The 24,482-nt window shown below is 60.9% G+C and overlaps 1 protein-coding gene across 1 annotated transcript in view; it reads left to right on the top strand.

Moving 5' to 3' along the window:
* The window catches only part of CCDC13 (coiled-coil domain containing 13), a 31,153-nt gene that overhangs the window by 4,732 nt on the left and 1,939 nt on the right, over window positions 1-24,482 (top strand). The window contains exons 4-14 of the mRNA XM_059664519.1: window positions 1,473-1,615; window positions 3,150-3,239; window positions 7,165-7,281; window positions 8,458-8,562; window positions 10,545-10,706; window positions 11,411-11,587; window positions 13,008-13,214; window positions 15,061-15,200; window positions 15,683-15,766; window positions 18,159-18,281; window positions 22,982-23,133. Of these exons, the coding sequence (XP_059520502.1) occupies window positions 1,473-1,615; window positions 3,150-3,239; window positions 7,165-7,281; window positions 8,458-8,562; window positions 10,545-10,706; window positions 11,411-11,587; window positions 13,008-13,214; window positions 15,061-15,200; window positions 15,683-15,766; window positions 18,159-18,281; window positions 22,982-23,133 (1,500 nt within the window). The remainder of the gene's footprint in view (window positions 1-1,472; window positions 1,616-3,149; window positions 3,240-7,164; window positions 7,282-8,457; window positions 8,563-10,544; window positions 10,707-11,410; window positions 11,588-13,007; window positions 13,215-15,060; window positions 15,201-15,682; window positions 15,767-18,158; window positions 18,282-22,981; window positions 23,134-24,482) is intronic.

Below are 24,482 nucleotides of genomic sequence, written 5' to 3'. Positions count from 1 at the left end.
CGTGGCTTTGCGGGTGTACGTAAGATTGACCTTAGCCCTGTGGGCGTGGGCTGGACGTTGGCTCTGTGGTTATGAGCTAGACCTTGGCCCCCGCTCCATGTGTGCCCGATGAGCAATCCCCAGGTGGCTGACCAGCAAACCACAAAGGCCGTGTCACCAATGGCAGAGAGCAGCGGGCCTCGCTGGACACCTGCCAGAGCGTCCCTCCCGGCCTTTGATCTTAAATGCCTTCGAGGGTGGGGACACCCAGAGGACCAGTTCCAAATGCAACAGCCAGGGGCTTTGGCATCCTGACGGCCCCTGGGGTTCTACTGCGCCTCCCTGCGTGCTCCGGCCGTTTCTGTCTAAAACAGAGCGCCGGAGACCAGGCAGAAACACTCGTCCTGCCCTCGCTAGGCCCCGCACCATGCGGCCTCCTCCGTGGCGTCCCTCCAGCCACCCCTTCTGCAGCCTCCTGCCCTTGCCCACGGCCTCCCGGCTGCTTCCTCAGACACTCCACGCACTTTCCTGCCTCCGGACCTTTGCACCTGCTAGTTCCTCTGCCGAGAACACCCTTCTGCCTGACCGGTCTCTCATTTCATCCATCCAGGTCTCTGTCCACACGTTGCCTCCTCAGAGCGGCCTTTCCCGGCCGCCCCTCGAGCAGCATCACCCCATCACTCACCCCCTTGCCCAGCGTCAGTAGCACTCATTCCTCTGGGTATTGGAGTGCATATTTATGCTGGTTTTTTTTTATCTATAAAAATCTTTTTCATTCACCATTGAGTCCCTAATGCCACGAGTGTTCGACACTTGGAAACTCACTAAGTTTTGACTGAATGAGCACGTGCATCTGTATTATTAGGTGTTACCACCAAATCCTGTATGAGAAACAACCACGTCACCTCAGCAGCGCTCAGCAGTAAGCGTTGATTTAGCTCCGACCTCTGGGGTGAGGCTGGGGGTCAGCCGGTCCAGGCCGGGCTGGGGTGGGTCAGCTTGGTTCTGTGCGTCTCTGTTCCTCCTCCTGGGACCAGCCAGCTGGCCTGGGTGTGCTGCTCCCGAGGGGGTGGCCCAAGCGACAAGGGCGAGTTTACCTGCACAAGAGCGTCTCAGCCTCCACCTCCACCTTGTCTGCTAGCGTCCCATCGGCCAAAGCCAGTCCTTGTCACCCCAGCGTCAGCACCGGGGGCACAGCCGAGTCCCGGGCAGGAGTGTGGGTGTGTGAGCCTGTCACGGAGGAGGGCGTGGAGGACCGGCCTGATGACCCCCTCTCCCGGAGGATTAACACTCCGCTTCCCGGTCGGTCATTCTCCTAGGGCGCTCCGAGCCTCCACGTGGCTGCAGTGCCTGCTGGGGTGGGTTCCAGGCGCCCAGGTGTGCGGGGACTCTCTGAGCCTCTTTCAAAGCCCTGGCGGTTGGTTGGCAGTGGGCGTGCGTGTGCTGTGTGGGCCCGTGTCTTTCACTCACCCCTCCCCTTCCTTCCCCCCCAGGGTCAGCCGGTGTGGCTGGGGATGCGATCGCCAGCAAGATCGTCGAGCTGTCGAAGCGGAACCGGGTGCTGATGGCGGAGTCCGAGGGCGCGAAGACCAGAGTGAAGCAGCTGAGCAATCGCGTCCGGGAGCTGGAGCAGGAAGTGAGGCGCCCTGCTCATCCCCGTCTCCGCCGGGGCCCCAGCACCCCAGGCCACCCCTCCACAGAGGGAGCCGCGCTTGGGGGCTGTGGCTCCTTCTGAAGGGCTGGTGGGTCCGTGGTAGCAGTGAGCTCCTCAGTCTGTTGCGTCCTGAGAGGGGGAGCGTGTCGGGAAGCGAGGGGGACAGGGGTCACGGAGAGGCAGCACAGAGGTCAGGACGCGGCCTGGAGCCTGGCCGCCTGGGTGGGAGCCTCAGCTCTGTCGCTGACTCGCTTTGTGACACTGAGCGAGGTGGTACCCCGCCTCCCGTCTGTCACGTGGCGGTAGGGACAGGGCTCTCCCGACGGTTTCCTGAGGAATGAATGACTTCACGTTGCAAAGCACTTAGAGCAGGACCCAGCATGGAGTGAGCACTGGATGCACGTTTGTTAGATGCGTTAACGGGGATCCTGGCGAATCGGAAGTTCAAGCCAGGAGCGTGCTACCAATCGGTCTCACTTCTGCCCCCTTCCTCTTTCTGCTGTCCCCCCACCCCCCACTCCTGCAGCTCATCCCAGAGCCCTCCAGCAGGGTAGGGCACAGCCCAGGCAGTCCACGCTCCCGTAGGAGCCGGGACGGAATCCATGTGCCAGGGAGCACCCACCACCCTCTCCTCACACGGCGGCAGGAGCCGAGGCTGGAAGAGGCTAAGCGGCTTCCTGGAGCCGCACAGCACGCGGTGGTGCCCGATTTCAAGTCCAGTTCTGTGGCTCCGCAGCGTCCCCCCATCACTGTGCCTGGCACGGACCTGGGGCTTCTTTCTTCCATAACACAGTTCTGAGACCCGTCTCGGGCTCTGTGCCAGGCCCCGGGGAGACTGTAGGGATGAAGTAGGCCTGGCTCTCGCCCTCCTGGGAGATAGACCAGCACCCAGGGCCTCTTAGAGGAGGGAGCGTGCCCGGTGGGTCCCTGGAGGATGAGATGGGAGAGGTGGGGAGGGCCCCCATGCCAGGTGCCCGCAGGTGCGGGGCCCTGAGTGCGGAAGGTCTGGGAGGAGGCCCGTGTGGCCGGGAGGGGAAGAGGATGAGGTGAGAGCGGTGGGGGTGGGCCATGCCCAGCCTTGTTAGGCAGGGCGTGGGCTTTGTGTGAGGAGCAGTGGGGGAGCCAGTGACGGGCTGGTGGCCTGTCTGTATGTGGTGATGGTCTCGGCCATGGGCCCAGGTAGCAGGTCCTCAGCGTCTCCTCGTCTGAACCATGAAGTCTGTCTTTCCTTACCCCTCCCAGACGGCTGTTAGGGCTCCCGGGCACCGACCCTGGCTGCAGCGTCATTCTTGTTAAGTTGTCAGTGACTCCCAGAGCTGCTGCTCCGTCCATGGGACCCTCTCCCAGGGCATGTGGTGGATGAGCGTTCCCCACCAAAGACCCCCAGGTGCGCCCAAAGGCCGCCACGGAGGTCGGAGGTCGGCAGCCACGCACCCGAGGGCGGCCTGGGCGGCTTCACTCGGCGCCGCAGTCGCTGAGCAGAATGAAAGATTGAGTGTGGCGCTTGCTTTTCCAGCTGCAGACGGCCCTGGCCAGGCTGCCAGCCAAGGGGGCCACCGACGCGGGAGCTAAGCCGCCGAGGGCCCAGCCGGGAGACGGAGCCTTGGTATGCGCTTTCCTCTGTGCTGGGAGGCAGCGGGCAGCCACGGGAGGGCGGGTGCCTCTGTCCCAGGCCCACCTCCACCCCCCTGGGGAGCAGTGCCACCATCGCAGCATCCGCACAGCAGCCATTGGGGGCCCACAACCCCCCCCCAGGGGTGCCCCAGTGGAGGCCAGGGGGGCCTAACGCAGAGAGGGGCTCGGGAGGGGGGGCCCAAGGACCCGGAGCCTAGGATTTCAGGACCAGAGGGGAGGGCCTGGTCCCACCGGCCGCCCACTCTCAGCCCAGCACCCTGTACAGCATCCTCACTGGGGTGACATCCCACCTCTGCGTCACCCCCGGGGACAGGGGGCTCACCGCTGCCCATGGAGCCCTGCTTGGAGGGGGCGGTTTATTTTCTGAGAATTCTGTCCTTGACCGGAGTCTCGAGAGCATCCCAGAGGCCGCCCCGGACATTCCCCTGTGAAGCAGCCAGCTGGTGACCCGGGTCCCAGCCTCAGGACGCCCAGCTCAGAGCTCCTGTCCCAGCCCCTCCGCCCCAGCTCTCCACCACTCAGGACCGAGTGGCTTCACGCCCGTCCGTCCCGGGGAGAGCTCAGTCCTCCGCGGGCAGCGCCGGGCCCTGGGGGTCCAGGGTGGATGTGCCTCCTGAGGGCCAGTCTGTGTGAACCTGCCTGGCTGCTGGGGGCGCGAGGAGGGCTGGCCCTCGGCAGGGGCTGGGCTGAGGGTCCAGGGCCTTTCCCGGTTCTGAGGGACGTGCTCAGCGGTCCCGGTTGACCCAGAGCGCTGAGCGCCTCTGTGCCCCCGGCCAGGGCTCCTGGAGGGGGCAGCGCTGGCCCAGGCACTTGAGGAGACTGACAGGGTCTTCTGAGCCCTGCGACCCAGAAAATAAAAAATCAGGGGAGCCCAAGAGGGCAGATGAGTGGCCATGTCGAGGGAAGGAGGGGGCAGGGCCTTCTAGAGGGCTGGGCTCTGAGGGCACAGAGGGAGGGTGCCCCTCACCCCTCGTCTGAGGCGGCTGGGAGGTGGCATGAAGGAGGGTTCCTGAGGGGAGCCCTGCTGGAGAAGGGGGTGGGGGCGGGGCCTCCAACAGGCTCAGAGGCCGGGAAGCATCGGTATTCTATCATGTTTGCTAGCTGGTGTCTGTCAGCTGGATCACCTTGGCCTGCAGCCCAGGGCCCCTGAGGGGGAAAAGGGAATGTGAGCCAAAGGAGGCTCTGGGGGGGGGTCCCCATGAAGGGGGCCTCGAATGGCAGCTGGGGGAGGTACCCATGGAGGGGGCCTCGAATGGCAGCTGGGGTGGCTGCAGGGAGCCTGGACGGTTTCTGATGGAGGAGCAGGTGATGGGCTGCCCGTCTCAATTCATCAGTGCCCTGTGGTTTTCCTGGGCATCTTCTGACCAGAGAGAGAACCAAGGCAATGTCCCCCCACCCCCAGTAGACTGTTCAGAGTGGAGCGGGCGGCCTTCCCTCCGCTGGGGCTGCAGGAGGCGGTGGTGAGAGCGTCGTTGGCGCTGCCAGCTCCCCGTGAGCTGGGCTTTACTTATCTCCCCCCCCCCCCCCCCAAGGAAGCAGCCCTACCCACGTCCCCCAGAGCCTGTGGAGTTTCACTCTGGGCGGACACAGCTTCGAAACGGCAGGAGGTGGGGTGGGCCCAGCTGCCGGGCACGTGCACGTGGGCCCCTACCCGAGCACCGCCTGGCCCTCAGCCCCCTTTACCAGCTGCCCGGCCCAGTCGGGCTAGGGCCCCCAGCATCGCCCTCTGGCAGAATCTGCCCCAGGCAGTGCCCTTCACCTGTGTGATCCTATCATCACTTCGCTGGCCCCAGAGGCTGGTGATTACCCCCCCCCCCCCCCGCATCTTACAGATGAGGAAACGGGCTGGAGAGACGTCAGGGCCTGGGTTCTAGGTGCAGGTGCTCTGAGCAGCTCACCCACCAGCAGGGCCCGCGGGGCTCCTGGCGCCGGAGATCTGACCGGCAGGGGGTGTTGCTTCCCACTCCAAGGCAGAGTCAAAGCCGCAGAGTAGCTGGGAGAAGACAGTGCCCAACAGCCATGAGGAGGGATGGCAGCCAGCCAACCGGGAGGGAGGGGGGGAGGAGGGGGGCGGGGGCGGGGGGAGAAGGACACGTAAAAAAACAATTAAAAAAAGGATGCCCTTGGGTTTTGTGTAAGTTCCCAGCTTGCAGAACTGTTCGCGTCGGTCGCTCTGCTTGGCCTCGTGGCGGCGCTGTGGGAGCAGGACCGGGAGTAGTGTTTTACACCCACCCCATCATGAGGAAACCTGGTGCGGCCGGGCTTTCCCGCTGGGCTACCCAGAGCCTTTGGGGTCCCACGGCGCTCCCCAGACCCAGGCTCCTCGGATCTGCCTTTCCCGCGGGCGTTGACACTGGAGAATTTGTTGTGTCCGCTAAGGGAGGCTCAGAAGCCACTGCAGTCCCCGTCCTGCTTCCCAGAAGTGCGGCCCCCTGGCCTGTTGGGCCGCCATGGCGGGTGGGACGCCCAGCCCACCAGCCAGCACTCCTGCTGTCACGGTGCGTGGGCATCAGCAACGGCTTACATGGGCGAGTCGGCTGGTGCCGGGGGAGGAGCAGGCTTCTGATCCCACCTCTGGCACCCCCAGCCCGCTGTGTGCCCCATAGCAAGTTACTTCCTCTCTCTGGGCCTTTCTCCATCACCTAGGGTAGGGGTGTGCGTGGGCTGAACTGGGAGTACCTTTCACGCCGAACTTCTGCGAGTCTCGGGAACTTCTACTGAAGACAGAGAAGTGGGCAGCACATTGGAGAAAATTTTACATTTCATAGTTGAAATCAAACATTATTTAAAAAAACAAAAAACGTTGCTAAGAGTTCCAGGAGGCAGAGTTTTCATGGCTGCCACAGCTCTTCAAGCACGGGAATGGAGCGTTTGGGGGTTAAACAGGGTCCTTATTTCTGTTCGGCGAGCTCAGTACCAGGAAAGGGACCCAGGCCCGGCTGGGGGTTCCAGGAGAGGGAGGCCCCACGTTTCGATGGCAGTGGCCCTCCTGCAAAGGAACCGATTCCCTCTCTGTTCCGAGTGAAGATGGGTGAGCTGTGAGGCTGGTCTCTGAGCACAGCAGAGAGAGTGCACAGCCTGGAAGTGTGGCTCCCCCTCTGTGGTCACCGTGTGTGTGTGTGTGTGTGTCTGTGTGTGTCTCTCTGTGTGTCTGTGTGTGTGTGTGTCTGTGTCTCTGTGTGTGTGCGTGTCTGTCTGTGTGTCTCTGTGTGTGTGTCTGTGTGTGTGTGTCTCTGTGTGTGTCTGTGTGTGTGTCTGTGTGTGTCTGTGTGTGTGTCTGTGTGTGTGTGTCTCTGTGTGTGTCTGTGTGTGTCTGTGTGTGTGTCTGTGTGTCTCTGTGTGTGTGTCTGTATGTGTGTGTGTGTCTGTGTGTGTCTGTGTGTGTGTGTCTGTGTGTGTGTCTGTGTGTGTCTGTGTGTGTGTCTGTATGTGTGTGTGTGTCTGTGTGTGTGTCTCTGCGGGTGTCTGTGTGTGTGTCTGTGTGTCTCTGTGTGTGTATCTGTATGTGTGTGTGTCTGTGTGTCTCTGTGTGTGTGTGTCTGTGTGTGTGTGTCTGTGTGTGTCTGTGTGTCTCTGTGTGTGTGTGTCTGTGTGTGTGTGCACGTGTGCATGCACATGCAACCCTCAGAACAAAAGGCTCAGCCCCGAGTTGGGCTGACAGGACTCACATCCACCTCCCTCTTTCCCAACCAGGTGCCCAAGCCCAGCGGGCTCACCCCCACCAGCCTCCGCCTTGCAGCTCTGAGGGGCTGACCGCGGAACCTTCCTCACGGGCTGGTGAGGATGAAACGAGAGGCTCCTCGCTGAGCACTCGGCAGGGCCCGGACACGTGCTCGGATCACGGGGGCTCTGGTCATTACCACGGCTTAGGCTCTCCATCCTGTCTCTCCCACCAGCCGGAGACCCCGGAGCTGAAGGCCTTGCAGGACAGGCTGGCGACCGCAAACCTGAAGACGAGTGACCTCCGCAACCAGGTCCAGTCTCTGAAGCAGGAGCTCCGGATGGCCCAGAAGGTACCTCAGGCTCAGGCCTTCTTGGCCGGGGCTGGCATCGGGAAGGGGCATGACGGGGACAATGGGTTCCATTCAGGACGAGCGAGGGCTTGGCCCCGTGGGCACCATGCTGCTCGCTCTGGGTCAGGCTCCAGATCCAGTAACTTCCTTCCACCAGCCCTGGAAACAGAACCATTTGGCGAGGGGGGATGCTGGCTGCCCGGGGAGCCCTGCACGCACGCCCGCGTGGAGCCCTCCCAGCCCTGGAGCGAGGAGGACAGTGCTGTCCCCCCAGGGAGAGCCCTTAAAACCTGCCTTGTGCCCTGTGCGCCCCAGTGGATCCTGGGCCTCTCCTCCCTAAGCCCCCTTGGACTTGGAAGCCAAGACCTGCCTCGCGCCCTCTGCCGCCCGCAATATTAGAAAATGAATCGGTTGTTTGTGTATTCCGGGCCCCCTTCAAAGGCAAACGCTCAGGCTTGGGAGGCAGGCCCAGCGGCTCCATTATTTATTTTTATTTACACAGTGAATTCTCTGGCATTTGTCTGTCCTGCTGGAACGACTCAGATTTCCAAAACAGTGTTCTATTGTAGAAACCAGCACCGGGGACGCGGTGCGCCCGATCAGGTTTCCGTGACGGCCTTCAGAGGGGCCCGGGCGCAGGCCGAGCGTGCCGTGTCCAGCTCAGGCCTGAACGCCTCCCGTCAGCAGCCGCAGCGTTGGGCCTTCCGGAGCCAAACGTCCCCGGTTGACATCCATAAGCCCCTCTGCCTCGCCGCCCTCAGACGTGGCCCGGTGGCAGTGGCTTCCACAGAGGGCGTGGCCCCGTGGCCCTGCACTGCCTGTGGCCGTCCAGAATGAGCTCAGCGCTAGGTGACGGGTGAACAAACTGAGGAAGCAGGTTTTGGTGAATTCTGTGGTTCACTCATCCCAGAATACGTCAAGAGTGAGGGGCCCCACCTGGGTGTTGTCGGCAGTTCCTTGCCTGCTCTAAGCATCCATCGCCAAGAAATGCTGGGGACGAGGGGCCTGCTGCCTTCCCGGGGAGAGCTGCTCTTGGGAGGTGGTCAGCTGGCCTCTGGGGTGGAGGAAGGCTGTGCGGGCAGAGGCCGGGCCTGCTGGGAGCCCCACGCACCCGCTCTGCCTCCGAACACGCGGGGCCCTCTCTCCCGGCCACACTGAAGGCCGCGCCCTTTCCAGGTGCTGGCCAGCGAGGTTGGGGAAGATGTGAGCATCCAGCAGCTTCTGTCCTCGCCAGGGACCTGGAGAGGTCGGGCTCAACAGATTCTCGTTTTGCAAAGCAAGGTGAGTGAGTCACCAGACTTCTCCGGGCCCTGGACAGAGGGCTTGAAATGCCCCCGAAAGACCCCCACGGACCCACATCAGAGACACAGGGCCCCCAAAAGGCCCCCTGCAGGGTCGTCATTTCCCGTTCTCCCCAACCAGCCTGATTTTAATTTGTCATTTCGTGAACAAGCATTTATGTAACCGTTACCATGTGGCAGGCACTGGCGCTTCACAGAGCCAAAGCCTCTGATTTATTCGACTCCAGGCATGTTTCCCCCCAGTTCGTGTAAACTTGCGTGACTGGCGCACTTGTAGGCTTTTCCCAGTTTTGTCCAGATGCTCGTAGACTTCTGAAAGTTTTAATACCCAGTAAAAACTTAGCCTGGCCTCCCTCTTTCTGTTCTAAACGTTCCGAGCCTCCCTCGAGGCTCAGAGCAGGGGGAGTCCGACTGCTTGGATCAAATCCCAGCTCTCCCCTCACCAGCTGTGTGGCCTCGGGCAAGTCCCTCCCCCTCTCTGTGCTCAGTTTCCTCATCTGCAAACACTGGACTCTGCTAGGACCTCCCCGACAGGGCGGTTGGGAGGACTGAAGGAGCCGGGGTGTGTAACATGTTCAGCACAGCGCCAGGCCCGAGGAAGCACTGGACCGAGGCTAGCTGTGCTTCATTTCCTCTTTTTTACCTTCAAACCAAGAAACACCAGTCGGTGTAAAACTACCACAGCTGCCGAGCACTTTGCCCCCATCCCAGGGACTTCGGGGTCACAGCTCCTGGGTGGCTTTTACCCTCGGGGGGCTCCTGTGGGATCCTTGAAACCAACCCGAGGAGGGAAAGGCCCTCAGGAAACTATAACTAGTGACCGGTGTGGGGCCTGGGGGCTGAAGAGACTCGGGTCTGAGCGTGGCCGGAGCCGCGGGTCCACAAGTTCTGTGACCTTGGGCAAACCCCTTCTCTGTGCCTCAGTCTCCCCGCCTGTAAAAGGGAGGCGACGGTCCTTTTCTCTGGGTGGCTGGGGGCTCCGTGAGATAACATTTGTAAAGTTGTTGTTCGTCATCGTTGTTGTTAAGTTGCGTAAACAAACCTTTAAAAGCAGTCCCGCGTTCCGTAATGCTCGATGGAATCACCGCACAACGCCACACGAGGGCATTGACGTGCGCTTTCACGGCCTCACTGCTACCCTTTGCCAGTGAGCCTGGTGAATTTTGCTGCCCCCCCCCCCCAGCCCGCCCCCACCTGCTCGGGTTTACCCAACTTTGTGCCATCATTTATGTTATGTCGACATGGGAACCAGGGTTAGAAGGACCCTGGGAATTACCCACTCCAACCCCAGGGTGATAAGCCCCCCGCCTGCCACTTGCCTGGCAGAGCTGGGCCCCTGCCGAGGGCTGCCCCTGGCGCTCCGACTTGTCGGTCTGGAGTGGGCCCAGGATTTGTCATTCCAAGGAGCATCTTGGGGGTTCCCGGGCTCAGACAAGCTCCGGGTGTACCCGTAGGGCCATGTCACAGACGAGAGACCTGAGATTCAGAGTTCAGTGAGGCTCCGAGCTGGCCTCTGAGCCTCCCGTCCCTGCCCTCCCTCTGCGGCGTCTCTCAACGTGGCCAGGACCCCGGGCCGCCCGAGGAGCACACCACGCAGGTCTTGGGTGGCCAGTCTGTCAGAGTTCTTCTAACTGAGGTCCGCCGTCCTCTCCCTCCCAGGTTCCTGGGCTGCACATCTGCTTCTCTGCCTCAAGGCCCTCGGAGACGGGGCGATCTTTCTCATTGACTTCGATGCTTCCCATTTCCAAGCTGATCCTCTCTAGTGTCTTGTCTTGTTTTGCTCAAGGTGCCACCTCAGATCCCTCCCCTCCCCAGCCCCCCCTCCTCTGGGGCTTCCACGTCCATCTGGAACTGTGGTGTCCTCTGCCTGGTGGGGTCCCCCGTCGCCCCTCAGGGTGGCCCTCCGAGCAGTCGAGTCTGACTGCAGACCGGCCACGGAACAGCGAGTCTTAACCCCCTCAGGTTCGAGAGCTTGAGAAGCAGCTGGGACAGACCCAGAGCCAGTCTGTGGGAGCAGCCGGTGACGAGCTGTCCGTCTGTCCCGACCCGAGGAAGCTGACGGCACAGGAGAAAAACCTGCTGAGGATCCGCAACCTGGAAAGGGAAAAGCAGGAAGGCTGGGAGGTAACGCAGGCCCCGGGGTGGGCGGTGGGGCCCGGGGATCATGACGCCCCTGCAAGGACTCGGAGGCAGCCCTTAGAGGCAGGAGACCCGGGGGTTGGGGTCACGCTGTGTATGTTCCTCACATCCTGAGATCAGCTGGAGCCGCCTGACTGGGTCCTCAGGCCGAGCCCATTTCATGGCCTTGGGTGGCCCCATCCTGGCCGATTGGGAGGTTGGATCTGAAACTTCCATTGTAAAAGGAGAGGGGAAGTGTCCCGGCCCCAGAGGTGTGCAGGGCCCAGATGGCCTTAAAGGAGCAGCGCTGGGGCAGGTGGGCGGCCTGGTATCACCCCCGGGGCCTGCAGCATGGAAGCACAGCTCTCCTCTCATCCCAGCAGGGGGAAGGGGCCGCGGTGGGGGGAGGCCCACCCCTGGAGGACAGAGCCAGAGGTGGCCCTGTGTTTCCTCTTAGCCTGACTCTGGCAGAGCGGGGGCAGCTCCTGGGCACCTGTGAGCTGGAGCCGAGGAAGGAGTGCTGGCATCCACTGGTGCCGTCTGCCCTGTGCTCGGGCAAGGGCTGGAGTCGGGGCCCCGGCTCCACTGACTTGCTCTATGACCTTGGACAAGTCCCCTTCCCATTCGGGCATCGCCTCCCAGTGAGCAAGGCACCCGATGTGCTGGGGGGCCCGCTCCGCCCTGCCCAGGATTGCACTTTCTGGTTCCAGAAACTGGCTGCTGAGCGGGACGCCCTCCAGAGAGAGCTCGAAGAGCTGAAGAAGAAGTTTGAGGGCGTGAGGTCCCGGAACAAGGTGCTGGCGAGCGAAGTGAAGACCCTCAGGAGTCAAACGGGGACCCTAGTGGAGAAGGGCCGGCATGACGACGAGCTCATCGATGCCCTCATGGTACGGCCCCTCCCAGAAGCCTGCGACCCGGCCCCAGCCCAGCCCCTGAGAGCCCTCACTGGACCCCAAGTGCCACCTGCATGACCCCGCAACCCCTGGCCTCCAGATGCTCACCCCAGGGGCAGGAGCAGCTCAGAAGCGGCCCAAGGGCGTCTAGAGGTCATGGTGTATGAGACAGATGCCAGGCACAAGCCACCAGGCCTGCGGACCCCAAAGGAGAAAGAAATGGGCGAGGGCGGAGGAATAGGCTGACACTTGGGTTATTTTTCATCAGGGCATGGGAGGGACAACTGAGGGGCCAGCACAGATTCTTGTCTGTGCGGCAACGCGGAGCCCCTCCCCTCGGGGCCCTTGGGGAGCAGTTTGTAATGGTTAGTCCCCGAGATAACCCCGAGGATCTGTATGACAACCCGGTTTCACAGACGGGGAAACTAAGACTCCAGTTGGCTAGATGAGTCACCCAAGACCATACAACCGAGCTTATCTGCCTGCGAAGCCTTCCTTGATGAGCAGCGCCGCTCTGCGGTTCTGACCCCAGCCTGGCCTGCTCTTTCTGGGGCCTGCGGCACCCCGGAGTTTTGACTCTGAATTCCAAGTCTTGTCCTCGGTGGTCATGCCTGGCTGACCGGGGTACCTGGGGGAACGGATGCAGACGTAGGCACCGCCCCCAGTCCGTGATCACTTCGGGGTGGGGGATGGAGGGCCACAGAAGACCTGAGATCCAGGCCTGCCTCTGTTGACACCTCACTGTATGATCCTAGGCCAGTTGCCTTCCCGCTCTGAGCCTCAGCTCCCTGTTTTGAAATAAGGTGTGGGGCTGGGTGTCCTCTGAGGGCCCAGTGTGCCACCATCCTTTGTCACTGAAGGTGGCATGATGAGAGCTGCAACCCAGCCCAGCCCTGCCATTCACCAGCAGTGCCCCCGGGCTCCCCGAGCCCCATCTCCCTCCACGGTGAGGTGAGGACAGCAGCCCCCTCCTGTTCCGCGTCACCAACACGGTCCTTCCTGGCCCGTAGGCAGGACACTTCCACCTCACAGTGTTCTCCGGGGCATCTCAGGGGGATGGGTGCCGGGTACTGCCTGCAAGGGCGGTCTCCCAGCAGAGGGGGTAGGGTTTCATTTTGCCCAAGTGTCCCCCCCGCACTGGCTGAGGGGCCACCATCTGAGCTGCTTCCCGTTGTCCCGAGAGCCCCTTGGACGTCCTTGGCCCTGACCTCAGGGAGGAGAAAGTTGAGGAGAGGAAAAGGGCCTGGCCCCCACCTGCCCGAGTGCTTTCCCAGGGAACACAGTGTCCCCGTGAGGCCCCTGCAGGCACAGGGCACGGTGGGGTGCTGGTGGGGGTGGGGGGGTCGGTGGCCCCTTGTCCTTCCTTACCCAGGGGCGTGGCTGGCCCTCGCCTGCCCTCCTGCTCGGCCCCCAGGTCCAGCTGAAGCAGCTGCAGGAGGTTCTGGGCAGCCTGAGTCTGCAGGAGGAAAAGACGCGAGCCTCCCAGCACCGCCTGGACCAGCAGCTCAACAGCGAGGCCCAGCAGAGCAGCAGTCTGGTGGCCCAGCTGCAGGCCATGGTGGCTGAGCGGGAGGCCAAGGTGCGGCGGCTGGAGCTGGAGATCGGGCAGCTCAGTGTGCAGGTGAGGAGGGCACCGGCTCGGCCCAGCAGCCGTTTCCCAGTCCTGGCGCGTCCATCCGCCATCCAGAGACATCTCAGGCCCGTCTGCACCCTTCCGCCTGCCTTTATTCAGGGTGCGCCGCCCCCTGCCTGCTTCCACCTGGCCCCCTGCTCATCCTGCACACACCTGTCCTCTCCCAGGTACAAACCTGACTGTCCCCCTGCTCTGCAGAAAACCTGTCCCTGGCTCCCCACCACCCAGTCCTCACGGGCCCAGGCTCCTTCCAGCTTATCCCCTCCTCCTCATGGGCCCAGGTGGTGGCTGGAGAGCAGCCTTCACACTCACATCCCAGGTAGCAGGAAGCCACACTTCCCCATCCAGCCGGCAGGGCCCCGTGTGACCAGCTCTTGCTGCCACCCCTCGGGCACCTTCTCCTCGCCCCTCCGGTTCCTGCACGCTCTGGCCGCAGCGATGCCACTCAGCTCCCCACTCGGCCCTGCTCTCTCCCCGCTCCAGGCCTGTGCCCGTGCCTGATGCTCACGCCTTCCCCTCCCTCCCCCACACCCTGCCTGGCCAGCTGCCTCTCAGCCGTGAGGTCTTACCTAGCATGCGTCCCTCTGGGAAGCTCCAGGGCCCCGTTCTCTGTTATGTACCCCTCCTGGGCACTCTCCGAACGCCCCGTGCATCCCCGAGCCAGACTCGTCCCACTGCGCCATCATCTTCCAGTTTCCTCCCCTTGCGGAGACACCGGCCATAGCAGCATCATCACGGTAGATGCTCAGTAAAGGCATCCCAGGCGTGAGCTCCTGAAGATACGCTGCCCTGGCCGACCCCTTGAGGGCACGAGAGCTCTGTGGCCCCTCCCTGCGGTGCTGGTGGTGCTGGGGGCAGGGGCTTTGGTCACCTCTGGGGAGGACTCCTTGACATCCACACAGGTTTCCCAGGGATGGGAGCCTCTTGGCCAGCTCGACCAAAGGCGTGTCTCAGAGCATCCCTGCCCTGTTCCCAGGGTGCATGGTGCCGTGGGAGGCGCGGGAGCCCAGGGAGCCCTCAGCCCCCGCCGGTGTGGGCGGGTGTGGGCGGTTTGTCCTGTAGCCATCCCTCCCCAGAGGCAGGCCAGCCTGGGCCACAGGATCGGGCTGAGGGAGAGCCAGGGGCAGGAGGAAGGTTTGGGGACAGTATGCGTGGCAGTGAGTGGGGGCATCTCCTCGCGGCCCTCCCCCTGCCTCTCGCCCAGGCTCACTGGGGAGTGAAGTCTGAAGGGCACACGGCGTCCCCACCTCAGCGCTCCTGGCTCCGGGCACACAAACGGAGGTTGACCCTTTCCTCAAAGGTCACCAGCCGGCTGGGGGCAAGCACTGCCCACCAGACAAGTTTTCTCAGAACGGGTGGGACTGTCCACTCCTTGCTGGCATCCTGCAGGGTCCTTCAGGCAGGCCTCACTGCTATCCAGAGGAGGGGGGGGCGGGGGAGGGATGGGGGCCCGGCCGCCTCTCTGGCCGCAGGTGTCTGGAAGTTCAAGTTTCTCCAGCTGGCGGCGAGGGTGGGGTGGCCGAGAGCGACGGGCCCACTCAGGACGCCAGCCTGTGATCGCCCGCGGGCCGTGCGTCCCTTTGGGACCAGGATGTAGAGCAGCTCTCCGGCCCAGTCTGGCCTCGCACCCGGCAGCTCCCTTCTGAAGAGAGGCATTATTCAATGTCATTATCATGCAAGGAGCGCCGGCACCAGACAGGCCTCGAGTCTCACTCCTGAAAAGAAGCCTCTTTCATGTCCCCTGAAAGGCCCGGAATCCAGCCAAGGCCCCCTCCTGCCTGCCCAGGCCTCAGAGCCAAACCCTGAGCATCCAACCCGTGTCTGTTCCCTGCAGTATCATCGGAATAAAGGCGTGAGCGAGGGGTCCGGTGGGCCCGAGGTCGGCCCCGCCCACACCGAGGTCCCGGAGGACGACTCGGGCCTGGCCAGGTCCCCGGCCTCGGGGGGCGACCACGGCAGGCTCAGATCCCCTCGGTAAGTGGCCCGTGGGCGGCAGGGGTGGGGAAGCGACTGTCGGTGACTCAGAGGAAAGGAGGCTTCTGCTGCCTCGGCTGGGAATGCGGAGATGGCTGTGGCGTCGTCCTCCCAGCACGTGGGCCCCTCCTGCCCGCTGGCCCCGCATCTGCTTGAAGGGCAGGAGGCACAGCCCCCGCCACTCGCGGAGCCTGCGGTTGCAGCTCCCTGCACAGTCCTCTCGGGACTCACCTGCTTCTGGGACTCACAGCACAGACCTGTGCTCGATTGTTCGAGGCTCTGACGTCTCCCGCTTTCTCGTTTTGAGCACGAGCTCTCCAAAGAAGAGCAGCCAGCCAATCCACAGGCGGCTGCGAGGGCCAGCACTGGCCACCTCCTCGGGGCTCCGGGCCCTGCTGGCCCCGGCTACCCGCCCAGCTGGTGGGGCCCGGCAGGGCCAGCCTGCCTCCCCGCGGTGACGAGCCCCTTCTGCCTTCACACAGCTCGGTGACCAGCCTGGGCCACACGCTCGTGGAATCTGCTCGCACGTGGCCTTCCCCGCCCAGTCCTCACGGGGCCTCACCCAGGTAAGAACCCAGCATCCCCGGGCCCTCTCCGTCCTTCCCATCCCTGACGCAGCCGGGAGCGCCATCCCATTAAAAGGAGGGGATACTGAGGCCAGGCCAAGTCTGGGAACTCTCCCAAGGTTACATAAGGACGTGGAGGGCAGGGAGGACCTGGAGGGCCTTGTCCAAGGTGAGAGGCTTGGAACCAGTCCCGGCCTCCGACGCGCAGTCCAGTGTCCCTGCTCCTGCAGCCTGAACGGGAATCTTCCAGGGCCCAGGGCCCAGCCCCTCCCCTTGTCTTCGCTTGCCCGCTGAGAGTCAGCCTCTGGGGGAGCATTTCGCATCCTATGCCTCCCCAGTTGAAGGCACTGATAGCCCCTCCTCCCCCCGGCCCCATCTCTGAGATAGAAGCCAGCCTTGTTCTCAGATGGGCTCTTTGTTTTTGGTGCTGCTCACGGACAAAGGGTGGCTTTGTCCTGCCTCCGAGCCCTGCCCACTGTCCCCTGGCACCCTGCCCCTGCTGCCAGCCCCTCCCCCACCCCACCCCTCAGGCAGGTCAGCTCAGGTTCTGATGGGAGCCGCCGAGTGGGTCTAGGCCAGTGGTCCGCAAACTCATTAGTCAACAGAGCCAAATATTAACAGTACAACGACTGAAATTTCTTTGGAGAGCCAAATTTTTTAAACTGAAACTATATAGGTAGGTACATTGTTATTAACTTAATTAGGGTACTCCTAAGGCTTAGGAAGAGCCACACTCAAGGGGCCAAAGAGCCGCATGTGGCTCGCGAGCCGCAGTTTGCCGACCACGGGTCTAGGCCCACCTTTGACTTGCTGAGCAATTTGGTCCTCTCAGGGCTTCCGTTTCCCAGGAAGTGCCCACGGCACTTCTGGCCTGGCATCCGGCAGCTCGGGGACCATGGCCAAGGCCAGCCCTGCAGCTGCCCCGCTCAGCAGCCTAGAGCCACAGGGCATCTGGGGAGAGAGGGGGCCAACTCTGAGCCAGGGGGCTCCCACCAAAGTTCTCCTCCTGCCACAGAGAAGGACAGGCTCTGTCTCCGAGGCTGTAGTCATAGGAGGAGGACCGGGGAGGTGGACAGGATGACCTCTCAAGGTCCCTTCCAGCCTGTGTGGCTGGGACCTGGGCATGCCACAGGGGTGCAGGGGCCCGTGTGCTCCTGGGCCCAGCCTGCTGGTTCTCAAGCTGGTTCCTTCCACGATGCAAATGTTTACTGAACCTGAGCGCGTGCGGGCCCTGCCTTCATGGAGCTTGCGGTCCCTTGCCATCAGTGGCAGGACGGGTGTGCGTGGGGCGGGGGTGACCCAGAGAAGGTTTCCATCAGGGATGGCCTGGAGACTGGTGGGTGCCTGGAGTAAGGCAGGGTGCTCCCCCACACGGGAGATCAAGGAGGTGGGTGCCTGGAGTAGGGCTGTCCGAACTGTGGTGCTCACATGGATCAGCGGGGCTCTGCCAGGTTAGATGTGGGTTCTGAGTCGGCGGCAGGTCTGGGCCAGAGACTGGGACCCTGCATTTCCAACCAGCTTGCAGGCGATGCCCCGGCCTCCGACGCGGACACCACACTCTGAGCAGAGCAGCAAGGCCTTGGTCAGAGCATGGAGCCTGCGCCCTCAGGGCCCTCTCCACCGGCCCCACCCTGTGCAGAGGGACCACCAGGGCCCAGAGAGGGGAAGAACCTGCCCAAGACCGCGGAGCGCCAGCCTCTGGGCTGGCCTGTCCGTGTCCTGTGATGCTGAGCATAGCCAGGTCCGCCAGGGTCTCACTGGGAAAGGTGAAGGCAAAGCAGAGGGCAGCTTGGGACTCCCACGTGGCCTCTGGGGGGTTGGGGTCAGGCAGAGCTTGCCTTCTGTCCTGACCCTGGCCACTGGAGAGGGCTGCTAGGCAGGCCTAGTGGTAAGGAGGGTAGCAGTGATGGTCCGGATCAGGGCTGGAGAAAACGGACAGTTCACAAAGCCACCTGTCCGGGCTCTGGCAGAGTGGGCTGGGCTTGGGACCAGGTCAAGATGTGTGAGAGGGCTGGGGCAGGCTGGCATTGGGCAGGGAGGCCAGGCCCCGTGCCACACAGGTACCCAGAACACCCTAGGTCCCCAAAAGCCAACTACTGTGGCCGCCAGACTTATTCCAGACCCCTATGAGGGGTTGGATGAACAGAGGTGCCCTGGTGGGGCCTGGTGTGGAGCCGGCTACGTGAGGCCTGGAGACTTCAGCAGGGCCAAGAATGGTGGTTGAGGAGCAGCCAGGGGTGGAAGACCAGGGGGTCAGGGGGACTGGGGTGGCTTCCTCCTCTCTGGCCATCTCTGAGGACCCCTGAACCTCCTTCAACTCTCCGCCACCATCGTAGTGTGTCTTCAGGTAACCCCTCAAATGACCTCATCCTGCCTTCATCCTGGTCCCCAGGTTCTTGGACCCCCCAGAACACAAGGGCTGGCAGGCCCAGGTGACAGAGCTCAAGGCTCTCTGGCAGGCCACCGAGGTGGAACGCAACCGGCTCACCGAGTTCGTCACCGTCCTGCAGAAACGGTAACCCCTGGGCTCAGGGACTCCCTTTCATGGGCCTACCTGGGTCGGGGGTGCACGGCCTGGCCAGGCGTCGTCTGTGACTGGGTCCACGTGACCGGGGAGTTCGGCTCCCGCAGTGTTGGTCCAGGGGCATTCCCTGACACAGCTCATGTCCCCACCCAGTGCCCACACCCTTGGGGCCCTGTCGTCACACCGGTTTGCCCCGTCCTACGAGGCTGTGGCAGGCAGGTGGACCTGAGGTGGGGGTCTCAGGGAGAGGCTCCCTGGAGTAGTGAAGTCAGTCCATCAACCACCAGTGGTTAAAGTCTGTGGTGAGTATGGCACTCTTTCGGCGCCATCGGAGGCTAGACTGGTGTCCGGAGTTACAAAGGGAAAGAGAGCAGCTGGGAGCTCGGAGCTGGGACTTCCGTGGGGAGGCCAGGGAAGCGGGTGGCCCGAGGCAGTGGACCAGGAGGCATGGTTTTCTCCAAGGGGTTGTTGACAGGTTTCCGTTCAGATAAATCAGTGTTCCTCACTCAAGTGACCCTTTGGCAAGAAACGCAGGTGCCCTGGCCAACACATGGCCTACCCACGTGCCCTCCACAGCGAGAATATAAAGGACATCACCGAGTTTCCACCCTAACAGGCCGTATCACATGTCAGTGAGGGCGCTTTGGTGACAGGCAATAGAAACCGATTCCGGCTAAGTGGAGGGAAAGGCAGGCACTAGGAGGGTGCTGGCAGGCTCCAGGCACCGAGCAGGAGAGAAGCTCGAGAAGGTCCCAGAATCTTGGTAGCAGGGACCTTGGGTGGTCTCCCCCTGGGCCACTGGCATGAAGGCCCGGTGGCTTTCAGTTCCAGTGCCCGTGGGTTCTGAGGGGGAATTCTAGCTGGCCCAGGTCACCCTCGTGTCCCTCCCTGGATGCGGGCCAGGCATCTTGACTGGAATTGCCTCCAGGTACTCACGATGGAGGAGGGGCAGCATGTTAAAGAAAAATGAGAATATCATGACCAAAGGAGGGAGGGGTGCTAGGAAGTGGTCAATGGATGGCTGCCACCTTAGCGGCGGGAAGTGATCAGCGTTCATTGTTGTCTTTTCCTGCAGTATGCGGGGAGGATCTGATTTCCAGACATGCTCAGGTCTGTGAGAAAAGTGACAGTAATTCTTTCTCTGTCGTGGAAATGGAACGGGAGGAATACACCCATTCAGGCTTTCTCTCCCATTTCCTTTGAGTCGCACCTGAGCGTTGGGGGTTTTGTGAACCAAGGTGACGCAGTTACCTGTTTCCGCAGCAGAAACCACCCCACGCGGAGTGGCTTGCGGCGGTTCTTAGGCCGTGGAAGTGCTCCTCCATGGAGTGGCTTTTGTCTGTGTGGCGCTCTTGGGGTTTCAGTGGTCTGTGCTCGATCATTTATGCTAATTTCTTGGTTTAGGGTTTCCTGAACACACAAGTGCTGGCCTTGTTTTCCATTTCCTCATGCTCGGCGCTCTGTCCCCCACTGAGGCCCTGGTAGGCTGTGGGCGTCCTTACCACTTCCCTGGCTTGCAGAAGGAGACTGCCTCAGTCCACAATTACGCAGACAACTCGCTCGCAGCTCGCTGCCTTGTCTGAGCCCAAGTTCATGTCTTCTGCTCTCACACTGGCTTATGAGATCGGAAGCTTTACTGTGACAGAGATATAACTTATTGCAAAAAGACTCCTTTTCCAACCCCCACCCCCCACCAATTTCCCACTCCTCACAGAAAAGATCGGTTAGAACTTTCAAAATGTTTTCTTTGTACATCCAAAAATATACATGTATCTGTGTACATATGTGTATCTGTAGATGTACACACATATATAGTTAATTAAAAGACGGACGCACACTAGGCACATCTTTACATGTTTGTGGGAGTATATCCGTGTTATAAACTTCTAATAGTGGGATCTCTGAATCAAAGAATATGCGCATTTAAAATGTCCACAAATAATGGCAAATCATGTATACGGTATTATGTATATAATGTATGATATTGATCTTCATGGAGATCTTGTATCATTTGTATTAAATTCATTCCTGGATAGGGGGACCTCCTCATCTGAGTATTCTTTATCCCTATCCCAACAGTTACAGTCCTCGTGAAAGCAAAATTTTTAACATCAAAACATTCACTCACCGATGACTTGGTGTAGTCATCACTTCCCATTGCCATTGAGTCCATTTGGTCAAACGCTCGAAATAGAATGAAAATCAATTACAAAGTACAAAGGGCGGATCTTTAACAATGTCTGGAGTTTCATGAGGTTGGTGCACATGGTCTTGGGGAGCTGCTAGGACCGAAGCCATTGACGAACGGGAGTCTAACCGCCTCGCCTCAGCTACTGATCAAAGAAGAAGCAATTAGCCACGTGTGGCCAGTGTGACCGAGGAGCGGAGTTGTTAATGCCATCTGATGTTCATTCATGTGCATTTAGCTACACATGAGCATTACGCTGGCAGCCACGGTGCCGACCAGCACAGCTCTCTCAGATTCCATCGGACTCCCTGGTATGAATATGTTAGTGACCACTATTCTCTTTCCCCTCTTCATGGACCTTTTAGGTTGTTTGAGTTTTTTTGCTTCTGCAAATAGTTTCAAGGAACATGCTCAAACAAGTTGTGTTAAGAGGCCTGTATACTGTGTTCATGTGCTGTTTGGTGTTAGTAGTTTGTACTTTTCAAAATTGTCACCATTCAGTTCCTTCTTGACTCGTCCAAGGGTGCAAAGACCAGTTCCTCCACCCTGAGAATTTCCCAGCAGCCACTCTGATCGGCACGTGTGTCTGTAACCTTTGCCTGCCTCAGTCTCCGGGAGTCCCGGCCTTCCCGCTGAGCCTTGAGTGTCACCAAAGTCGCCAGTGCCCCACCTGGCCACAGGAACGACTTACCCCCAGCCCCAGGGAGGTCAAACAAGTCTTTCGTGAGAAATAACCAAATAGAAATAACCTTCCAGGTCCACGAATCCATTATTGTTATAGAAGAGACCAATAATAATAGCCGTAAATGACAATAAACAGAAGGCAATCACTCAACCCAAGAGAAGCAACAATTAAGAAAGGAAATGTAACCATGACATTTCTAATGCAACCCCCTGGGGTGGACTGGATTGGGTCCCCCTCTGGGGCCAAAGGGACTTTGCAAAGGTAATTATTGTTATGGATCCCAACGTAGGAACATTATCTTGGATTACCAGGCGGGCCCCGTGTAATCACTTGAGCCCTTAAAAGCAGAGAGATTGCTGCACCGGGTCTGTCGGAACCGCAGCAGAAGGCCCAGAGACTCGGGGCGTGGTGAGCGTATCGGGCCGGCTTAGAAGAGGGAAGGGCCCAGGTGGCCTCTAAAAGACAATGACCCAGCCAGCAACCAGCAGGAGCCGGGAGCCCAGTCCACCCATTGGATCTGACTTCTTCCAACCACCCAAGTGCACCGGGAAGCGGATGCTCCCCCAGAACCTCCAGGGACCAGCCCAGGTCCGCCAGCACCTTGGTTCTGGCCCGTGGAACCTGGAGCAGAGACACCCACAGAACCTGCCGAACCCTCTGACTCACAGAACTGAGATAATAAACTCGTGTCATGTCACGCTGTTTACGTTTGCGACCATTTGTTACAGCAGCAACAGGAACCCGATACACCACCTCATATTAACTCAGCCAGGACTTGGGAGGTGGCGGGGTGACGCTCAGTCCTAAGAGGAGGGGATCGAAGTAAAACGAAATTCTCATGTTGCACAGCAGGAAGTCAAACGATTCCATTTAAACCTTAAAAGGAGAGGCATAGCCCTGGCTGGGTAACGGCTCGCAAGCCACATGGGGCTCTTTGGCCCCTTGAGCGTGGCTCTTCCACAAAATACCACGTGCGGGCGTGCACGTCCAGTGCGAAGTTGACTTAAAACTTTAAGTAAAGTTTATTAAGTTAATTTTAGGGAACCTTGTGGAGTGAAAGAAGATGTAGTGTTGAGGATTGAGAAAGGTATGTTGAGATGGTTTGGACATAGAGAGAGAAGATGAACGAAAGGAGATAGACGAAACAAGTATACAAGACGAGTGTGGAAGGGGGAGTTGGAAGGGGCCGACCTCAGCGAACGTACCTCAATCAGATTGAGGACGTTTCTAGCAAAGGCCAGTTTAGGAGGACCCTAATTAAGTTAATAACAATGTACCTACCTATATAGTTTAAGTTTAAAAAATGTGGCTCTCAAAAGAGATTTCAGTCGTTGTACTGTTGATATTTGGCTCTGTCGACTAATGAGTTTGCCGACCACTGGGTTAGAGGGTCGTCCTGATACGCCAAGGTTGTGGTTCAATCCCCGGTCAGGGCTCATCACAAGAAGCAACCAGTGAATGCATAAGCAAGTGGAACAGCGAATCTCTCCCTCCCTCCCTCCTTTCCTCTCTCTCAAAAGAAATAATAAAAAAAAAAAAACATAGCAGCATAAGCACCTGTGGAAACAAGGCAGTGAATAGTCCAAGCAGCAGCCAGGCGTGTTCGAGGTGCTTGCTTCTGGCGATCAGGCATTGGGAGTGAGCAGGGTGCAGATTTTCCCCTTTCCGGCCTCGGAGGGAACGATAGGGATTTTAAACGCCCGTGCCCGTGTTAACTGCATCGAAAGGAAAGAACAGCCCGTCCCACCATCACCCGTGTCAGATGTGCCCACCTCCCTGGGAGCCAGGGAGTGCGGCAGCCCCTCGTCTCGCCTCCAGGGTGGAGGAGAGGGACGGCCGGCTTCTGGAGGCCCAGCGGAGGCTGCAGGAGGAGCGGCAGCGCAGCGTGGTGCTGGAGCAGCACCTGGGGAGGATGCACCTGGAGCCCAGGAGGACGGCCTCTCAGAGATCAGCCTCCAGGAGCAAAACAGGTAGGGCTGGGCCAGGGGCCCAGGGCCGGGGCGGGGAAGCCTGGCGGCCAGTGGAGGAGCCGGTCAGCAGCCCGTCGAGGAGAATGTGGGAAACAGAGGCTCCATCAGGGTGGGCTCTGCCCGTCCCTGCTGCCCCTGTCCTCTTCCCCCGGCCTCCCAGGCAGACCCAGGAGCCCCAGAGTGCCTTCGCCCCAGGTGGCCCTGGCCCGGCTCACCTGTGAGCCCTTAGCGGAAGGTGGCAGTGCCCTGGCTGGATGTCCTCAGCCACCACCCCAGCCCTCAGCCCTCTGTCCCGAGCTGACGTCGGCGAGGGGCAGAGCTGGCCGGCTGGGAGCCAGAGCAGCAGGCCGGCCAGCAGAGGACCCGTTCTGCCCCCAGCAGTCGTCAGCGGGGCGAAGGGCCTCTCCTAGGCCCGGGGGCTCCTGTCATGTGCCCCCATCCCCGCACTCAGCTTCCCTCTCATGGTCTAAGGTGGCGGCTTCCACTTCCCGCCAGCAGCACGGAGGGGAGAAGGGCAGGGGACAGCCTGCTCCTCGCCTTGGAGGGAGCGAACCTGAGGTTGCTGTGTCACTTCCGCTTTCATGGCCTTGGCCAGGCCCTCTCCTAGGACCACACCAGCCTGTGGAGGGCGTTCATCGTCCTAACCCAAAAGGTCTACGGCTCTAACACAGGGCTTCTCGAGGGGCAGCAGCGTTAGCGGCCCGTGGGGCTGAACTGAGCTGGGGGTGCCGGATGCCAGAGCCAGAAGCCTTTCTGGGGTGGCTGACTCCCACGGGGGAGGAGTCCAGTGTGGAGGGCTGGGCCTGCCTCCCTCGGACATCCCATCCCAACCCCCACTGCCCTGCCTCTCAACACCCCAGTCCTCCCCCCTCCGTCCCCCCAGCCCAGGACACCCAGACCTTTGGTGCCAGCCCAGCCGGGATCGGGACGGAGACACAGAGGGGAGTGTGCCCTTCTCGCTGCTCTGGCCAGCAGGGCCCAGGGCTCGGGCCTTCAGCTGCTGCTGAGGACCCAGGCTGAGGAAGGCCCTGGCGCTCAGCCTTGCTGACCCCCTGGGCCCTCAGGACCAGGTCCCCAAGGACGGGGTGTCTCCGGGCCTGAAGCTCTCCCCTCCGCCGAGCAGCCAGGCCCCCGGCCTAGGAGGGCTAAACACACTGCCTTGGTCCTGGCCAGACAGTGAGGGGCAGCTGCCGGGCAGAAAGCGCCCCTGTGGCCGCTGCCACCCGCTGGCCTGTGGCACGGGCAGGGCAGCCCCCAGTCAGCAAAGGGAGGGGCCCCGATTCTGGGGTTTGGCCACTCAGGACAGTTCAGTCCAGTGAAGAGGGTAGACGAGAAACAGATAAACCGGT

This window comes from Myotis daubentonii, chromosome 14, assembly GCF_963259705.1.
Source record: "Myotis daubentonii chromosome 14, mMyoDau2.1, whole genome shotgun sequence".
NCBI lineage: Eukaryota > Metazoa > Chordata > Mammalia > Chiroptera > Vespertilionidae > Myotis > Myotis daubentonii.
This window is presented reverse-complemented; position numbering and strand designations above follow the sequence as displayed.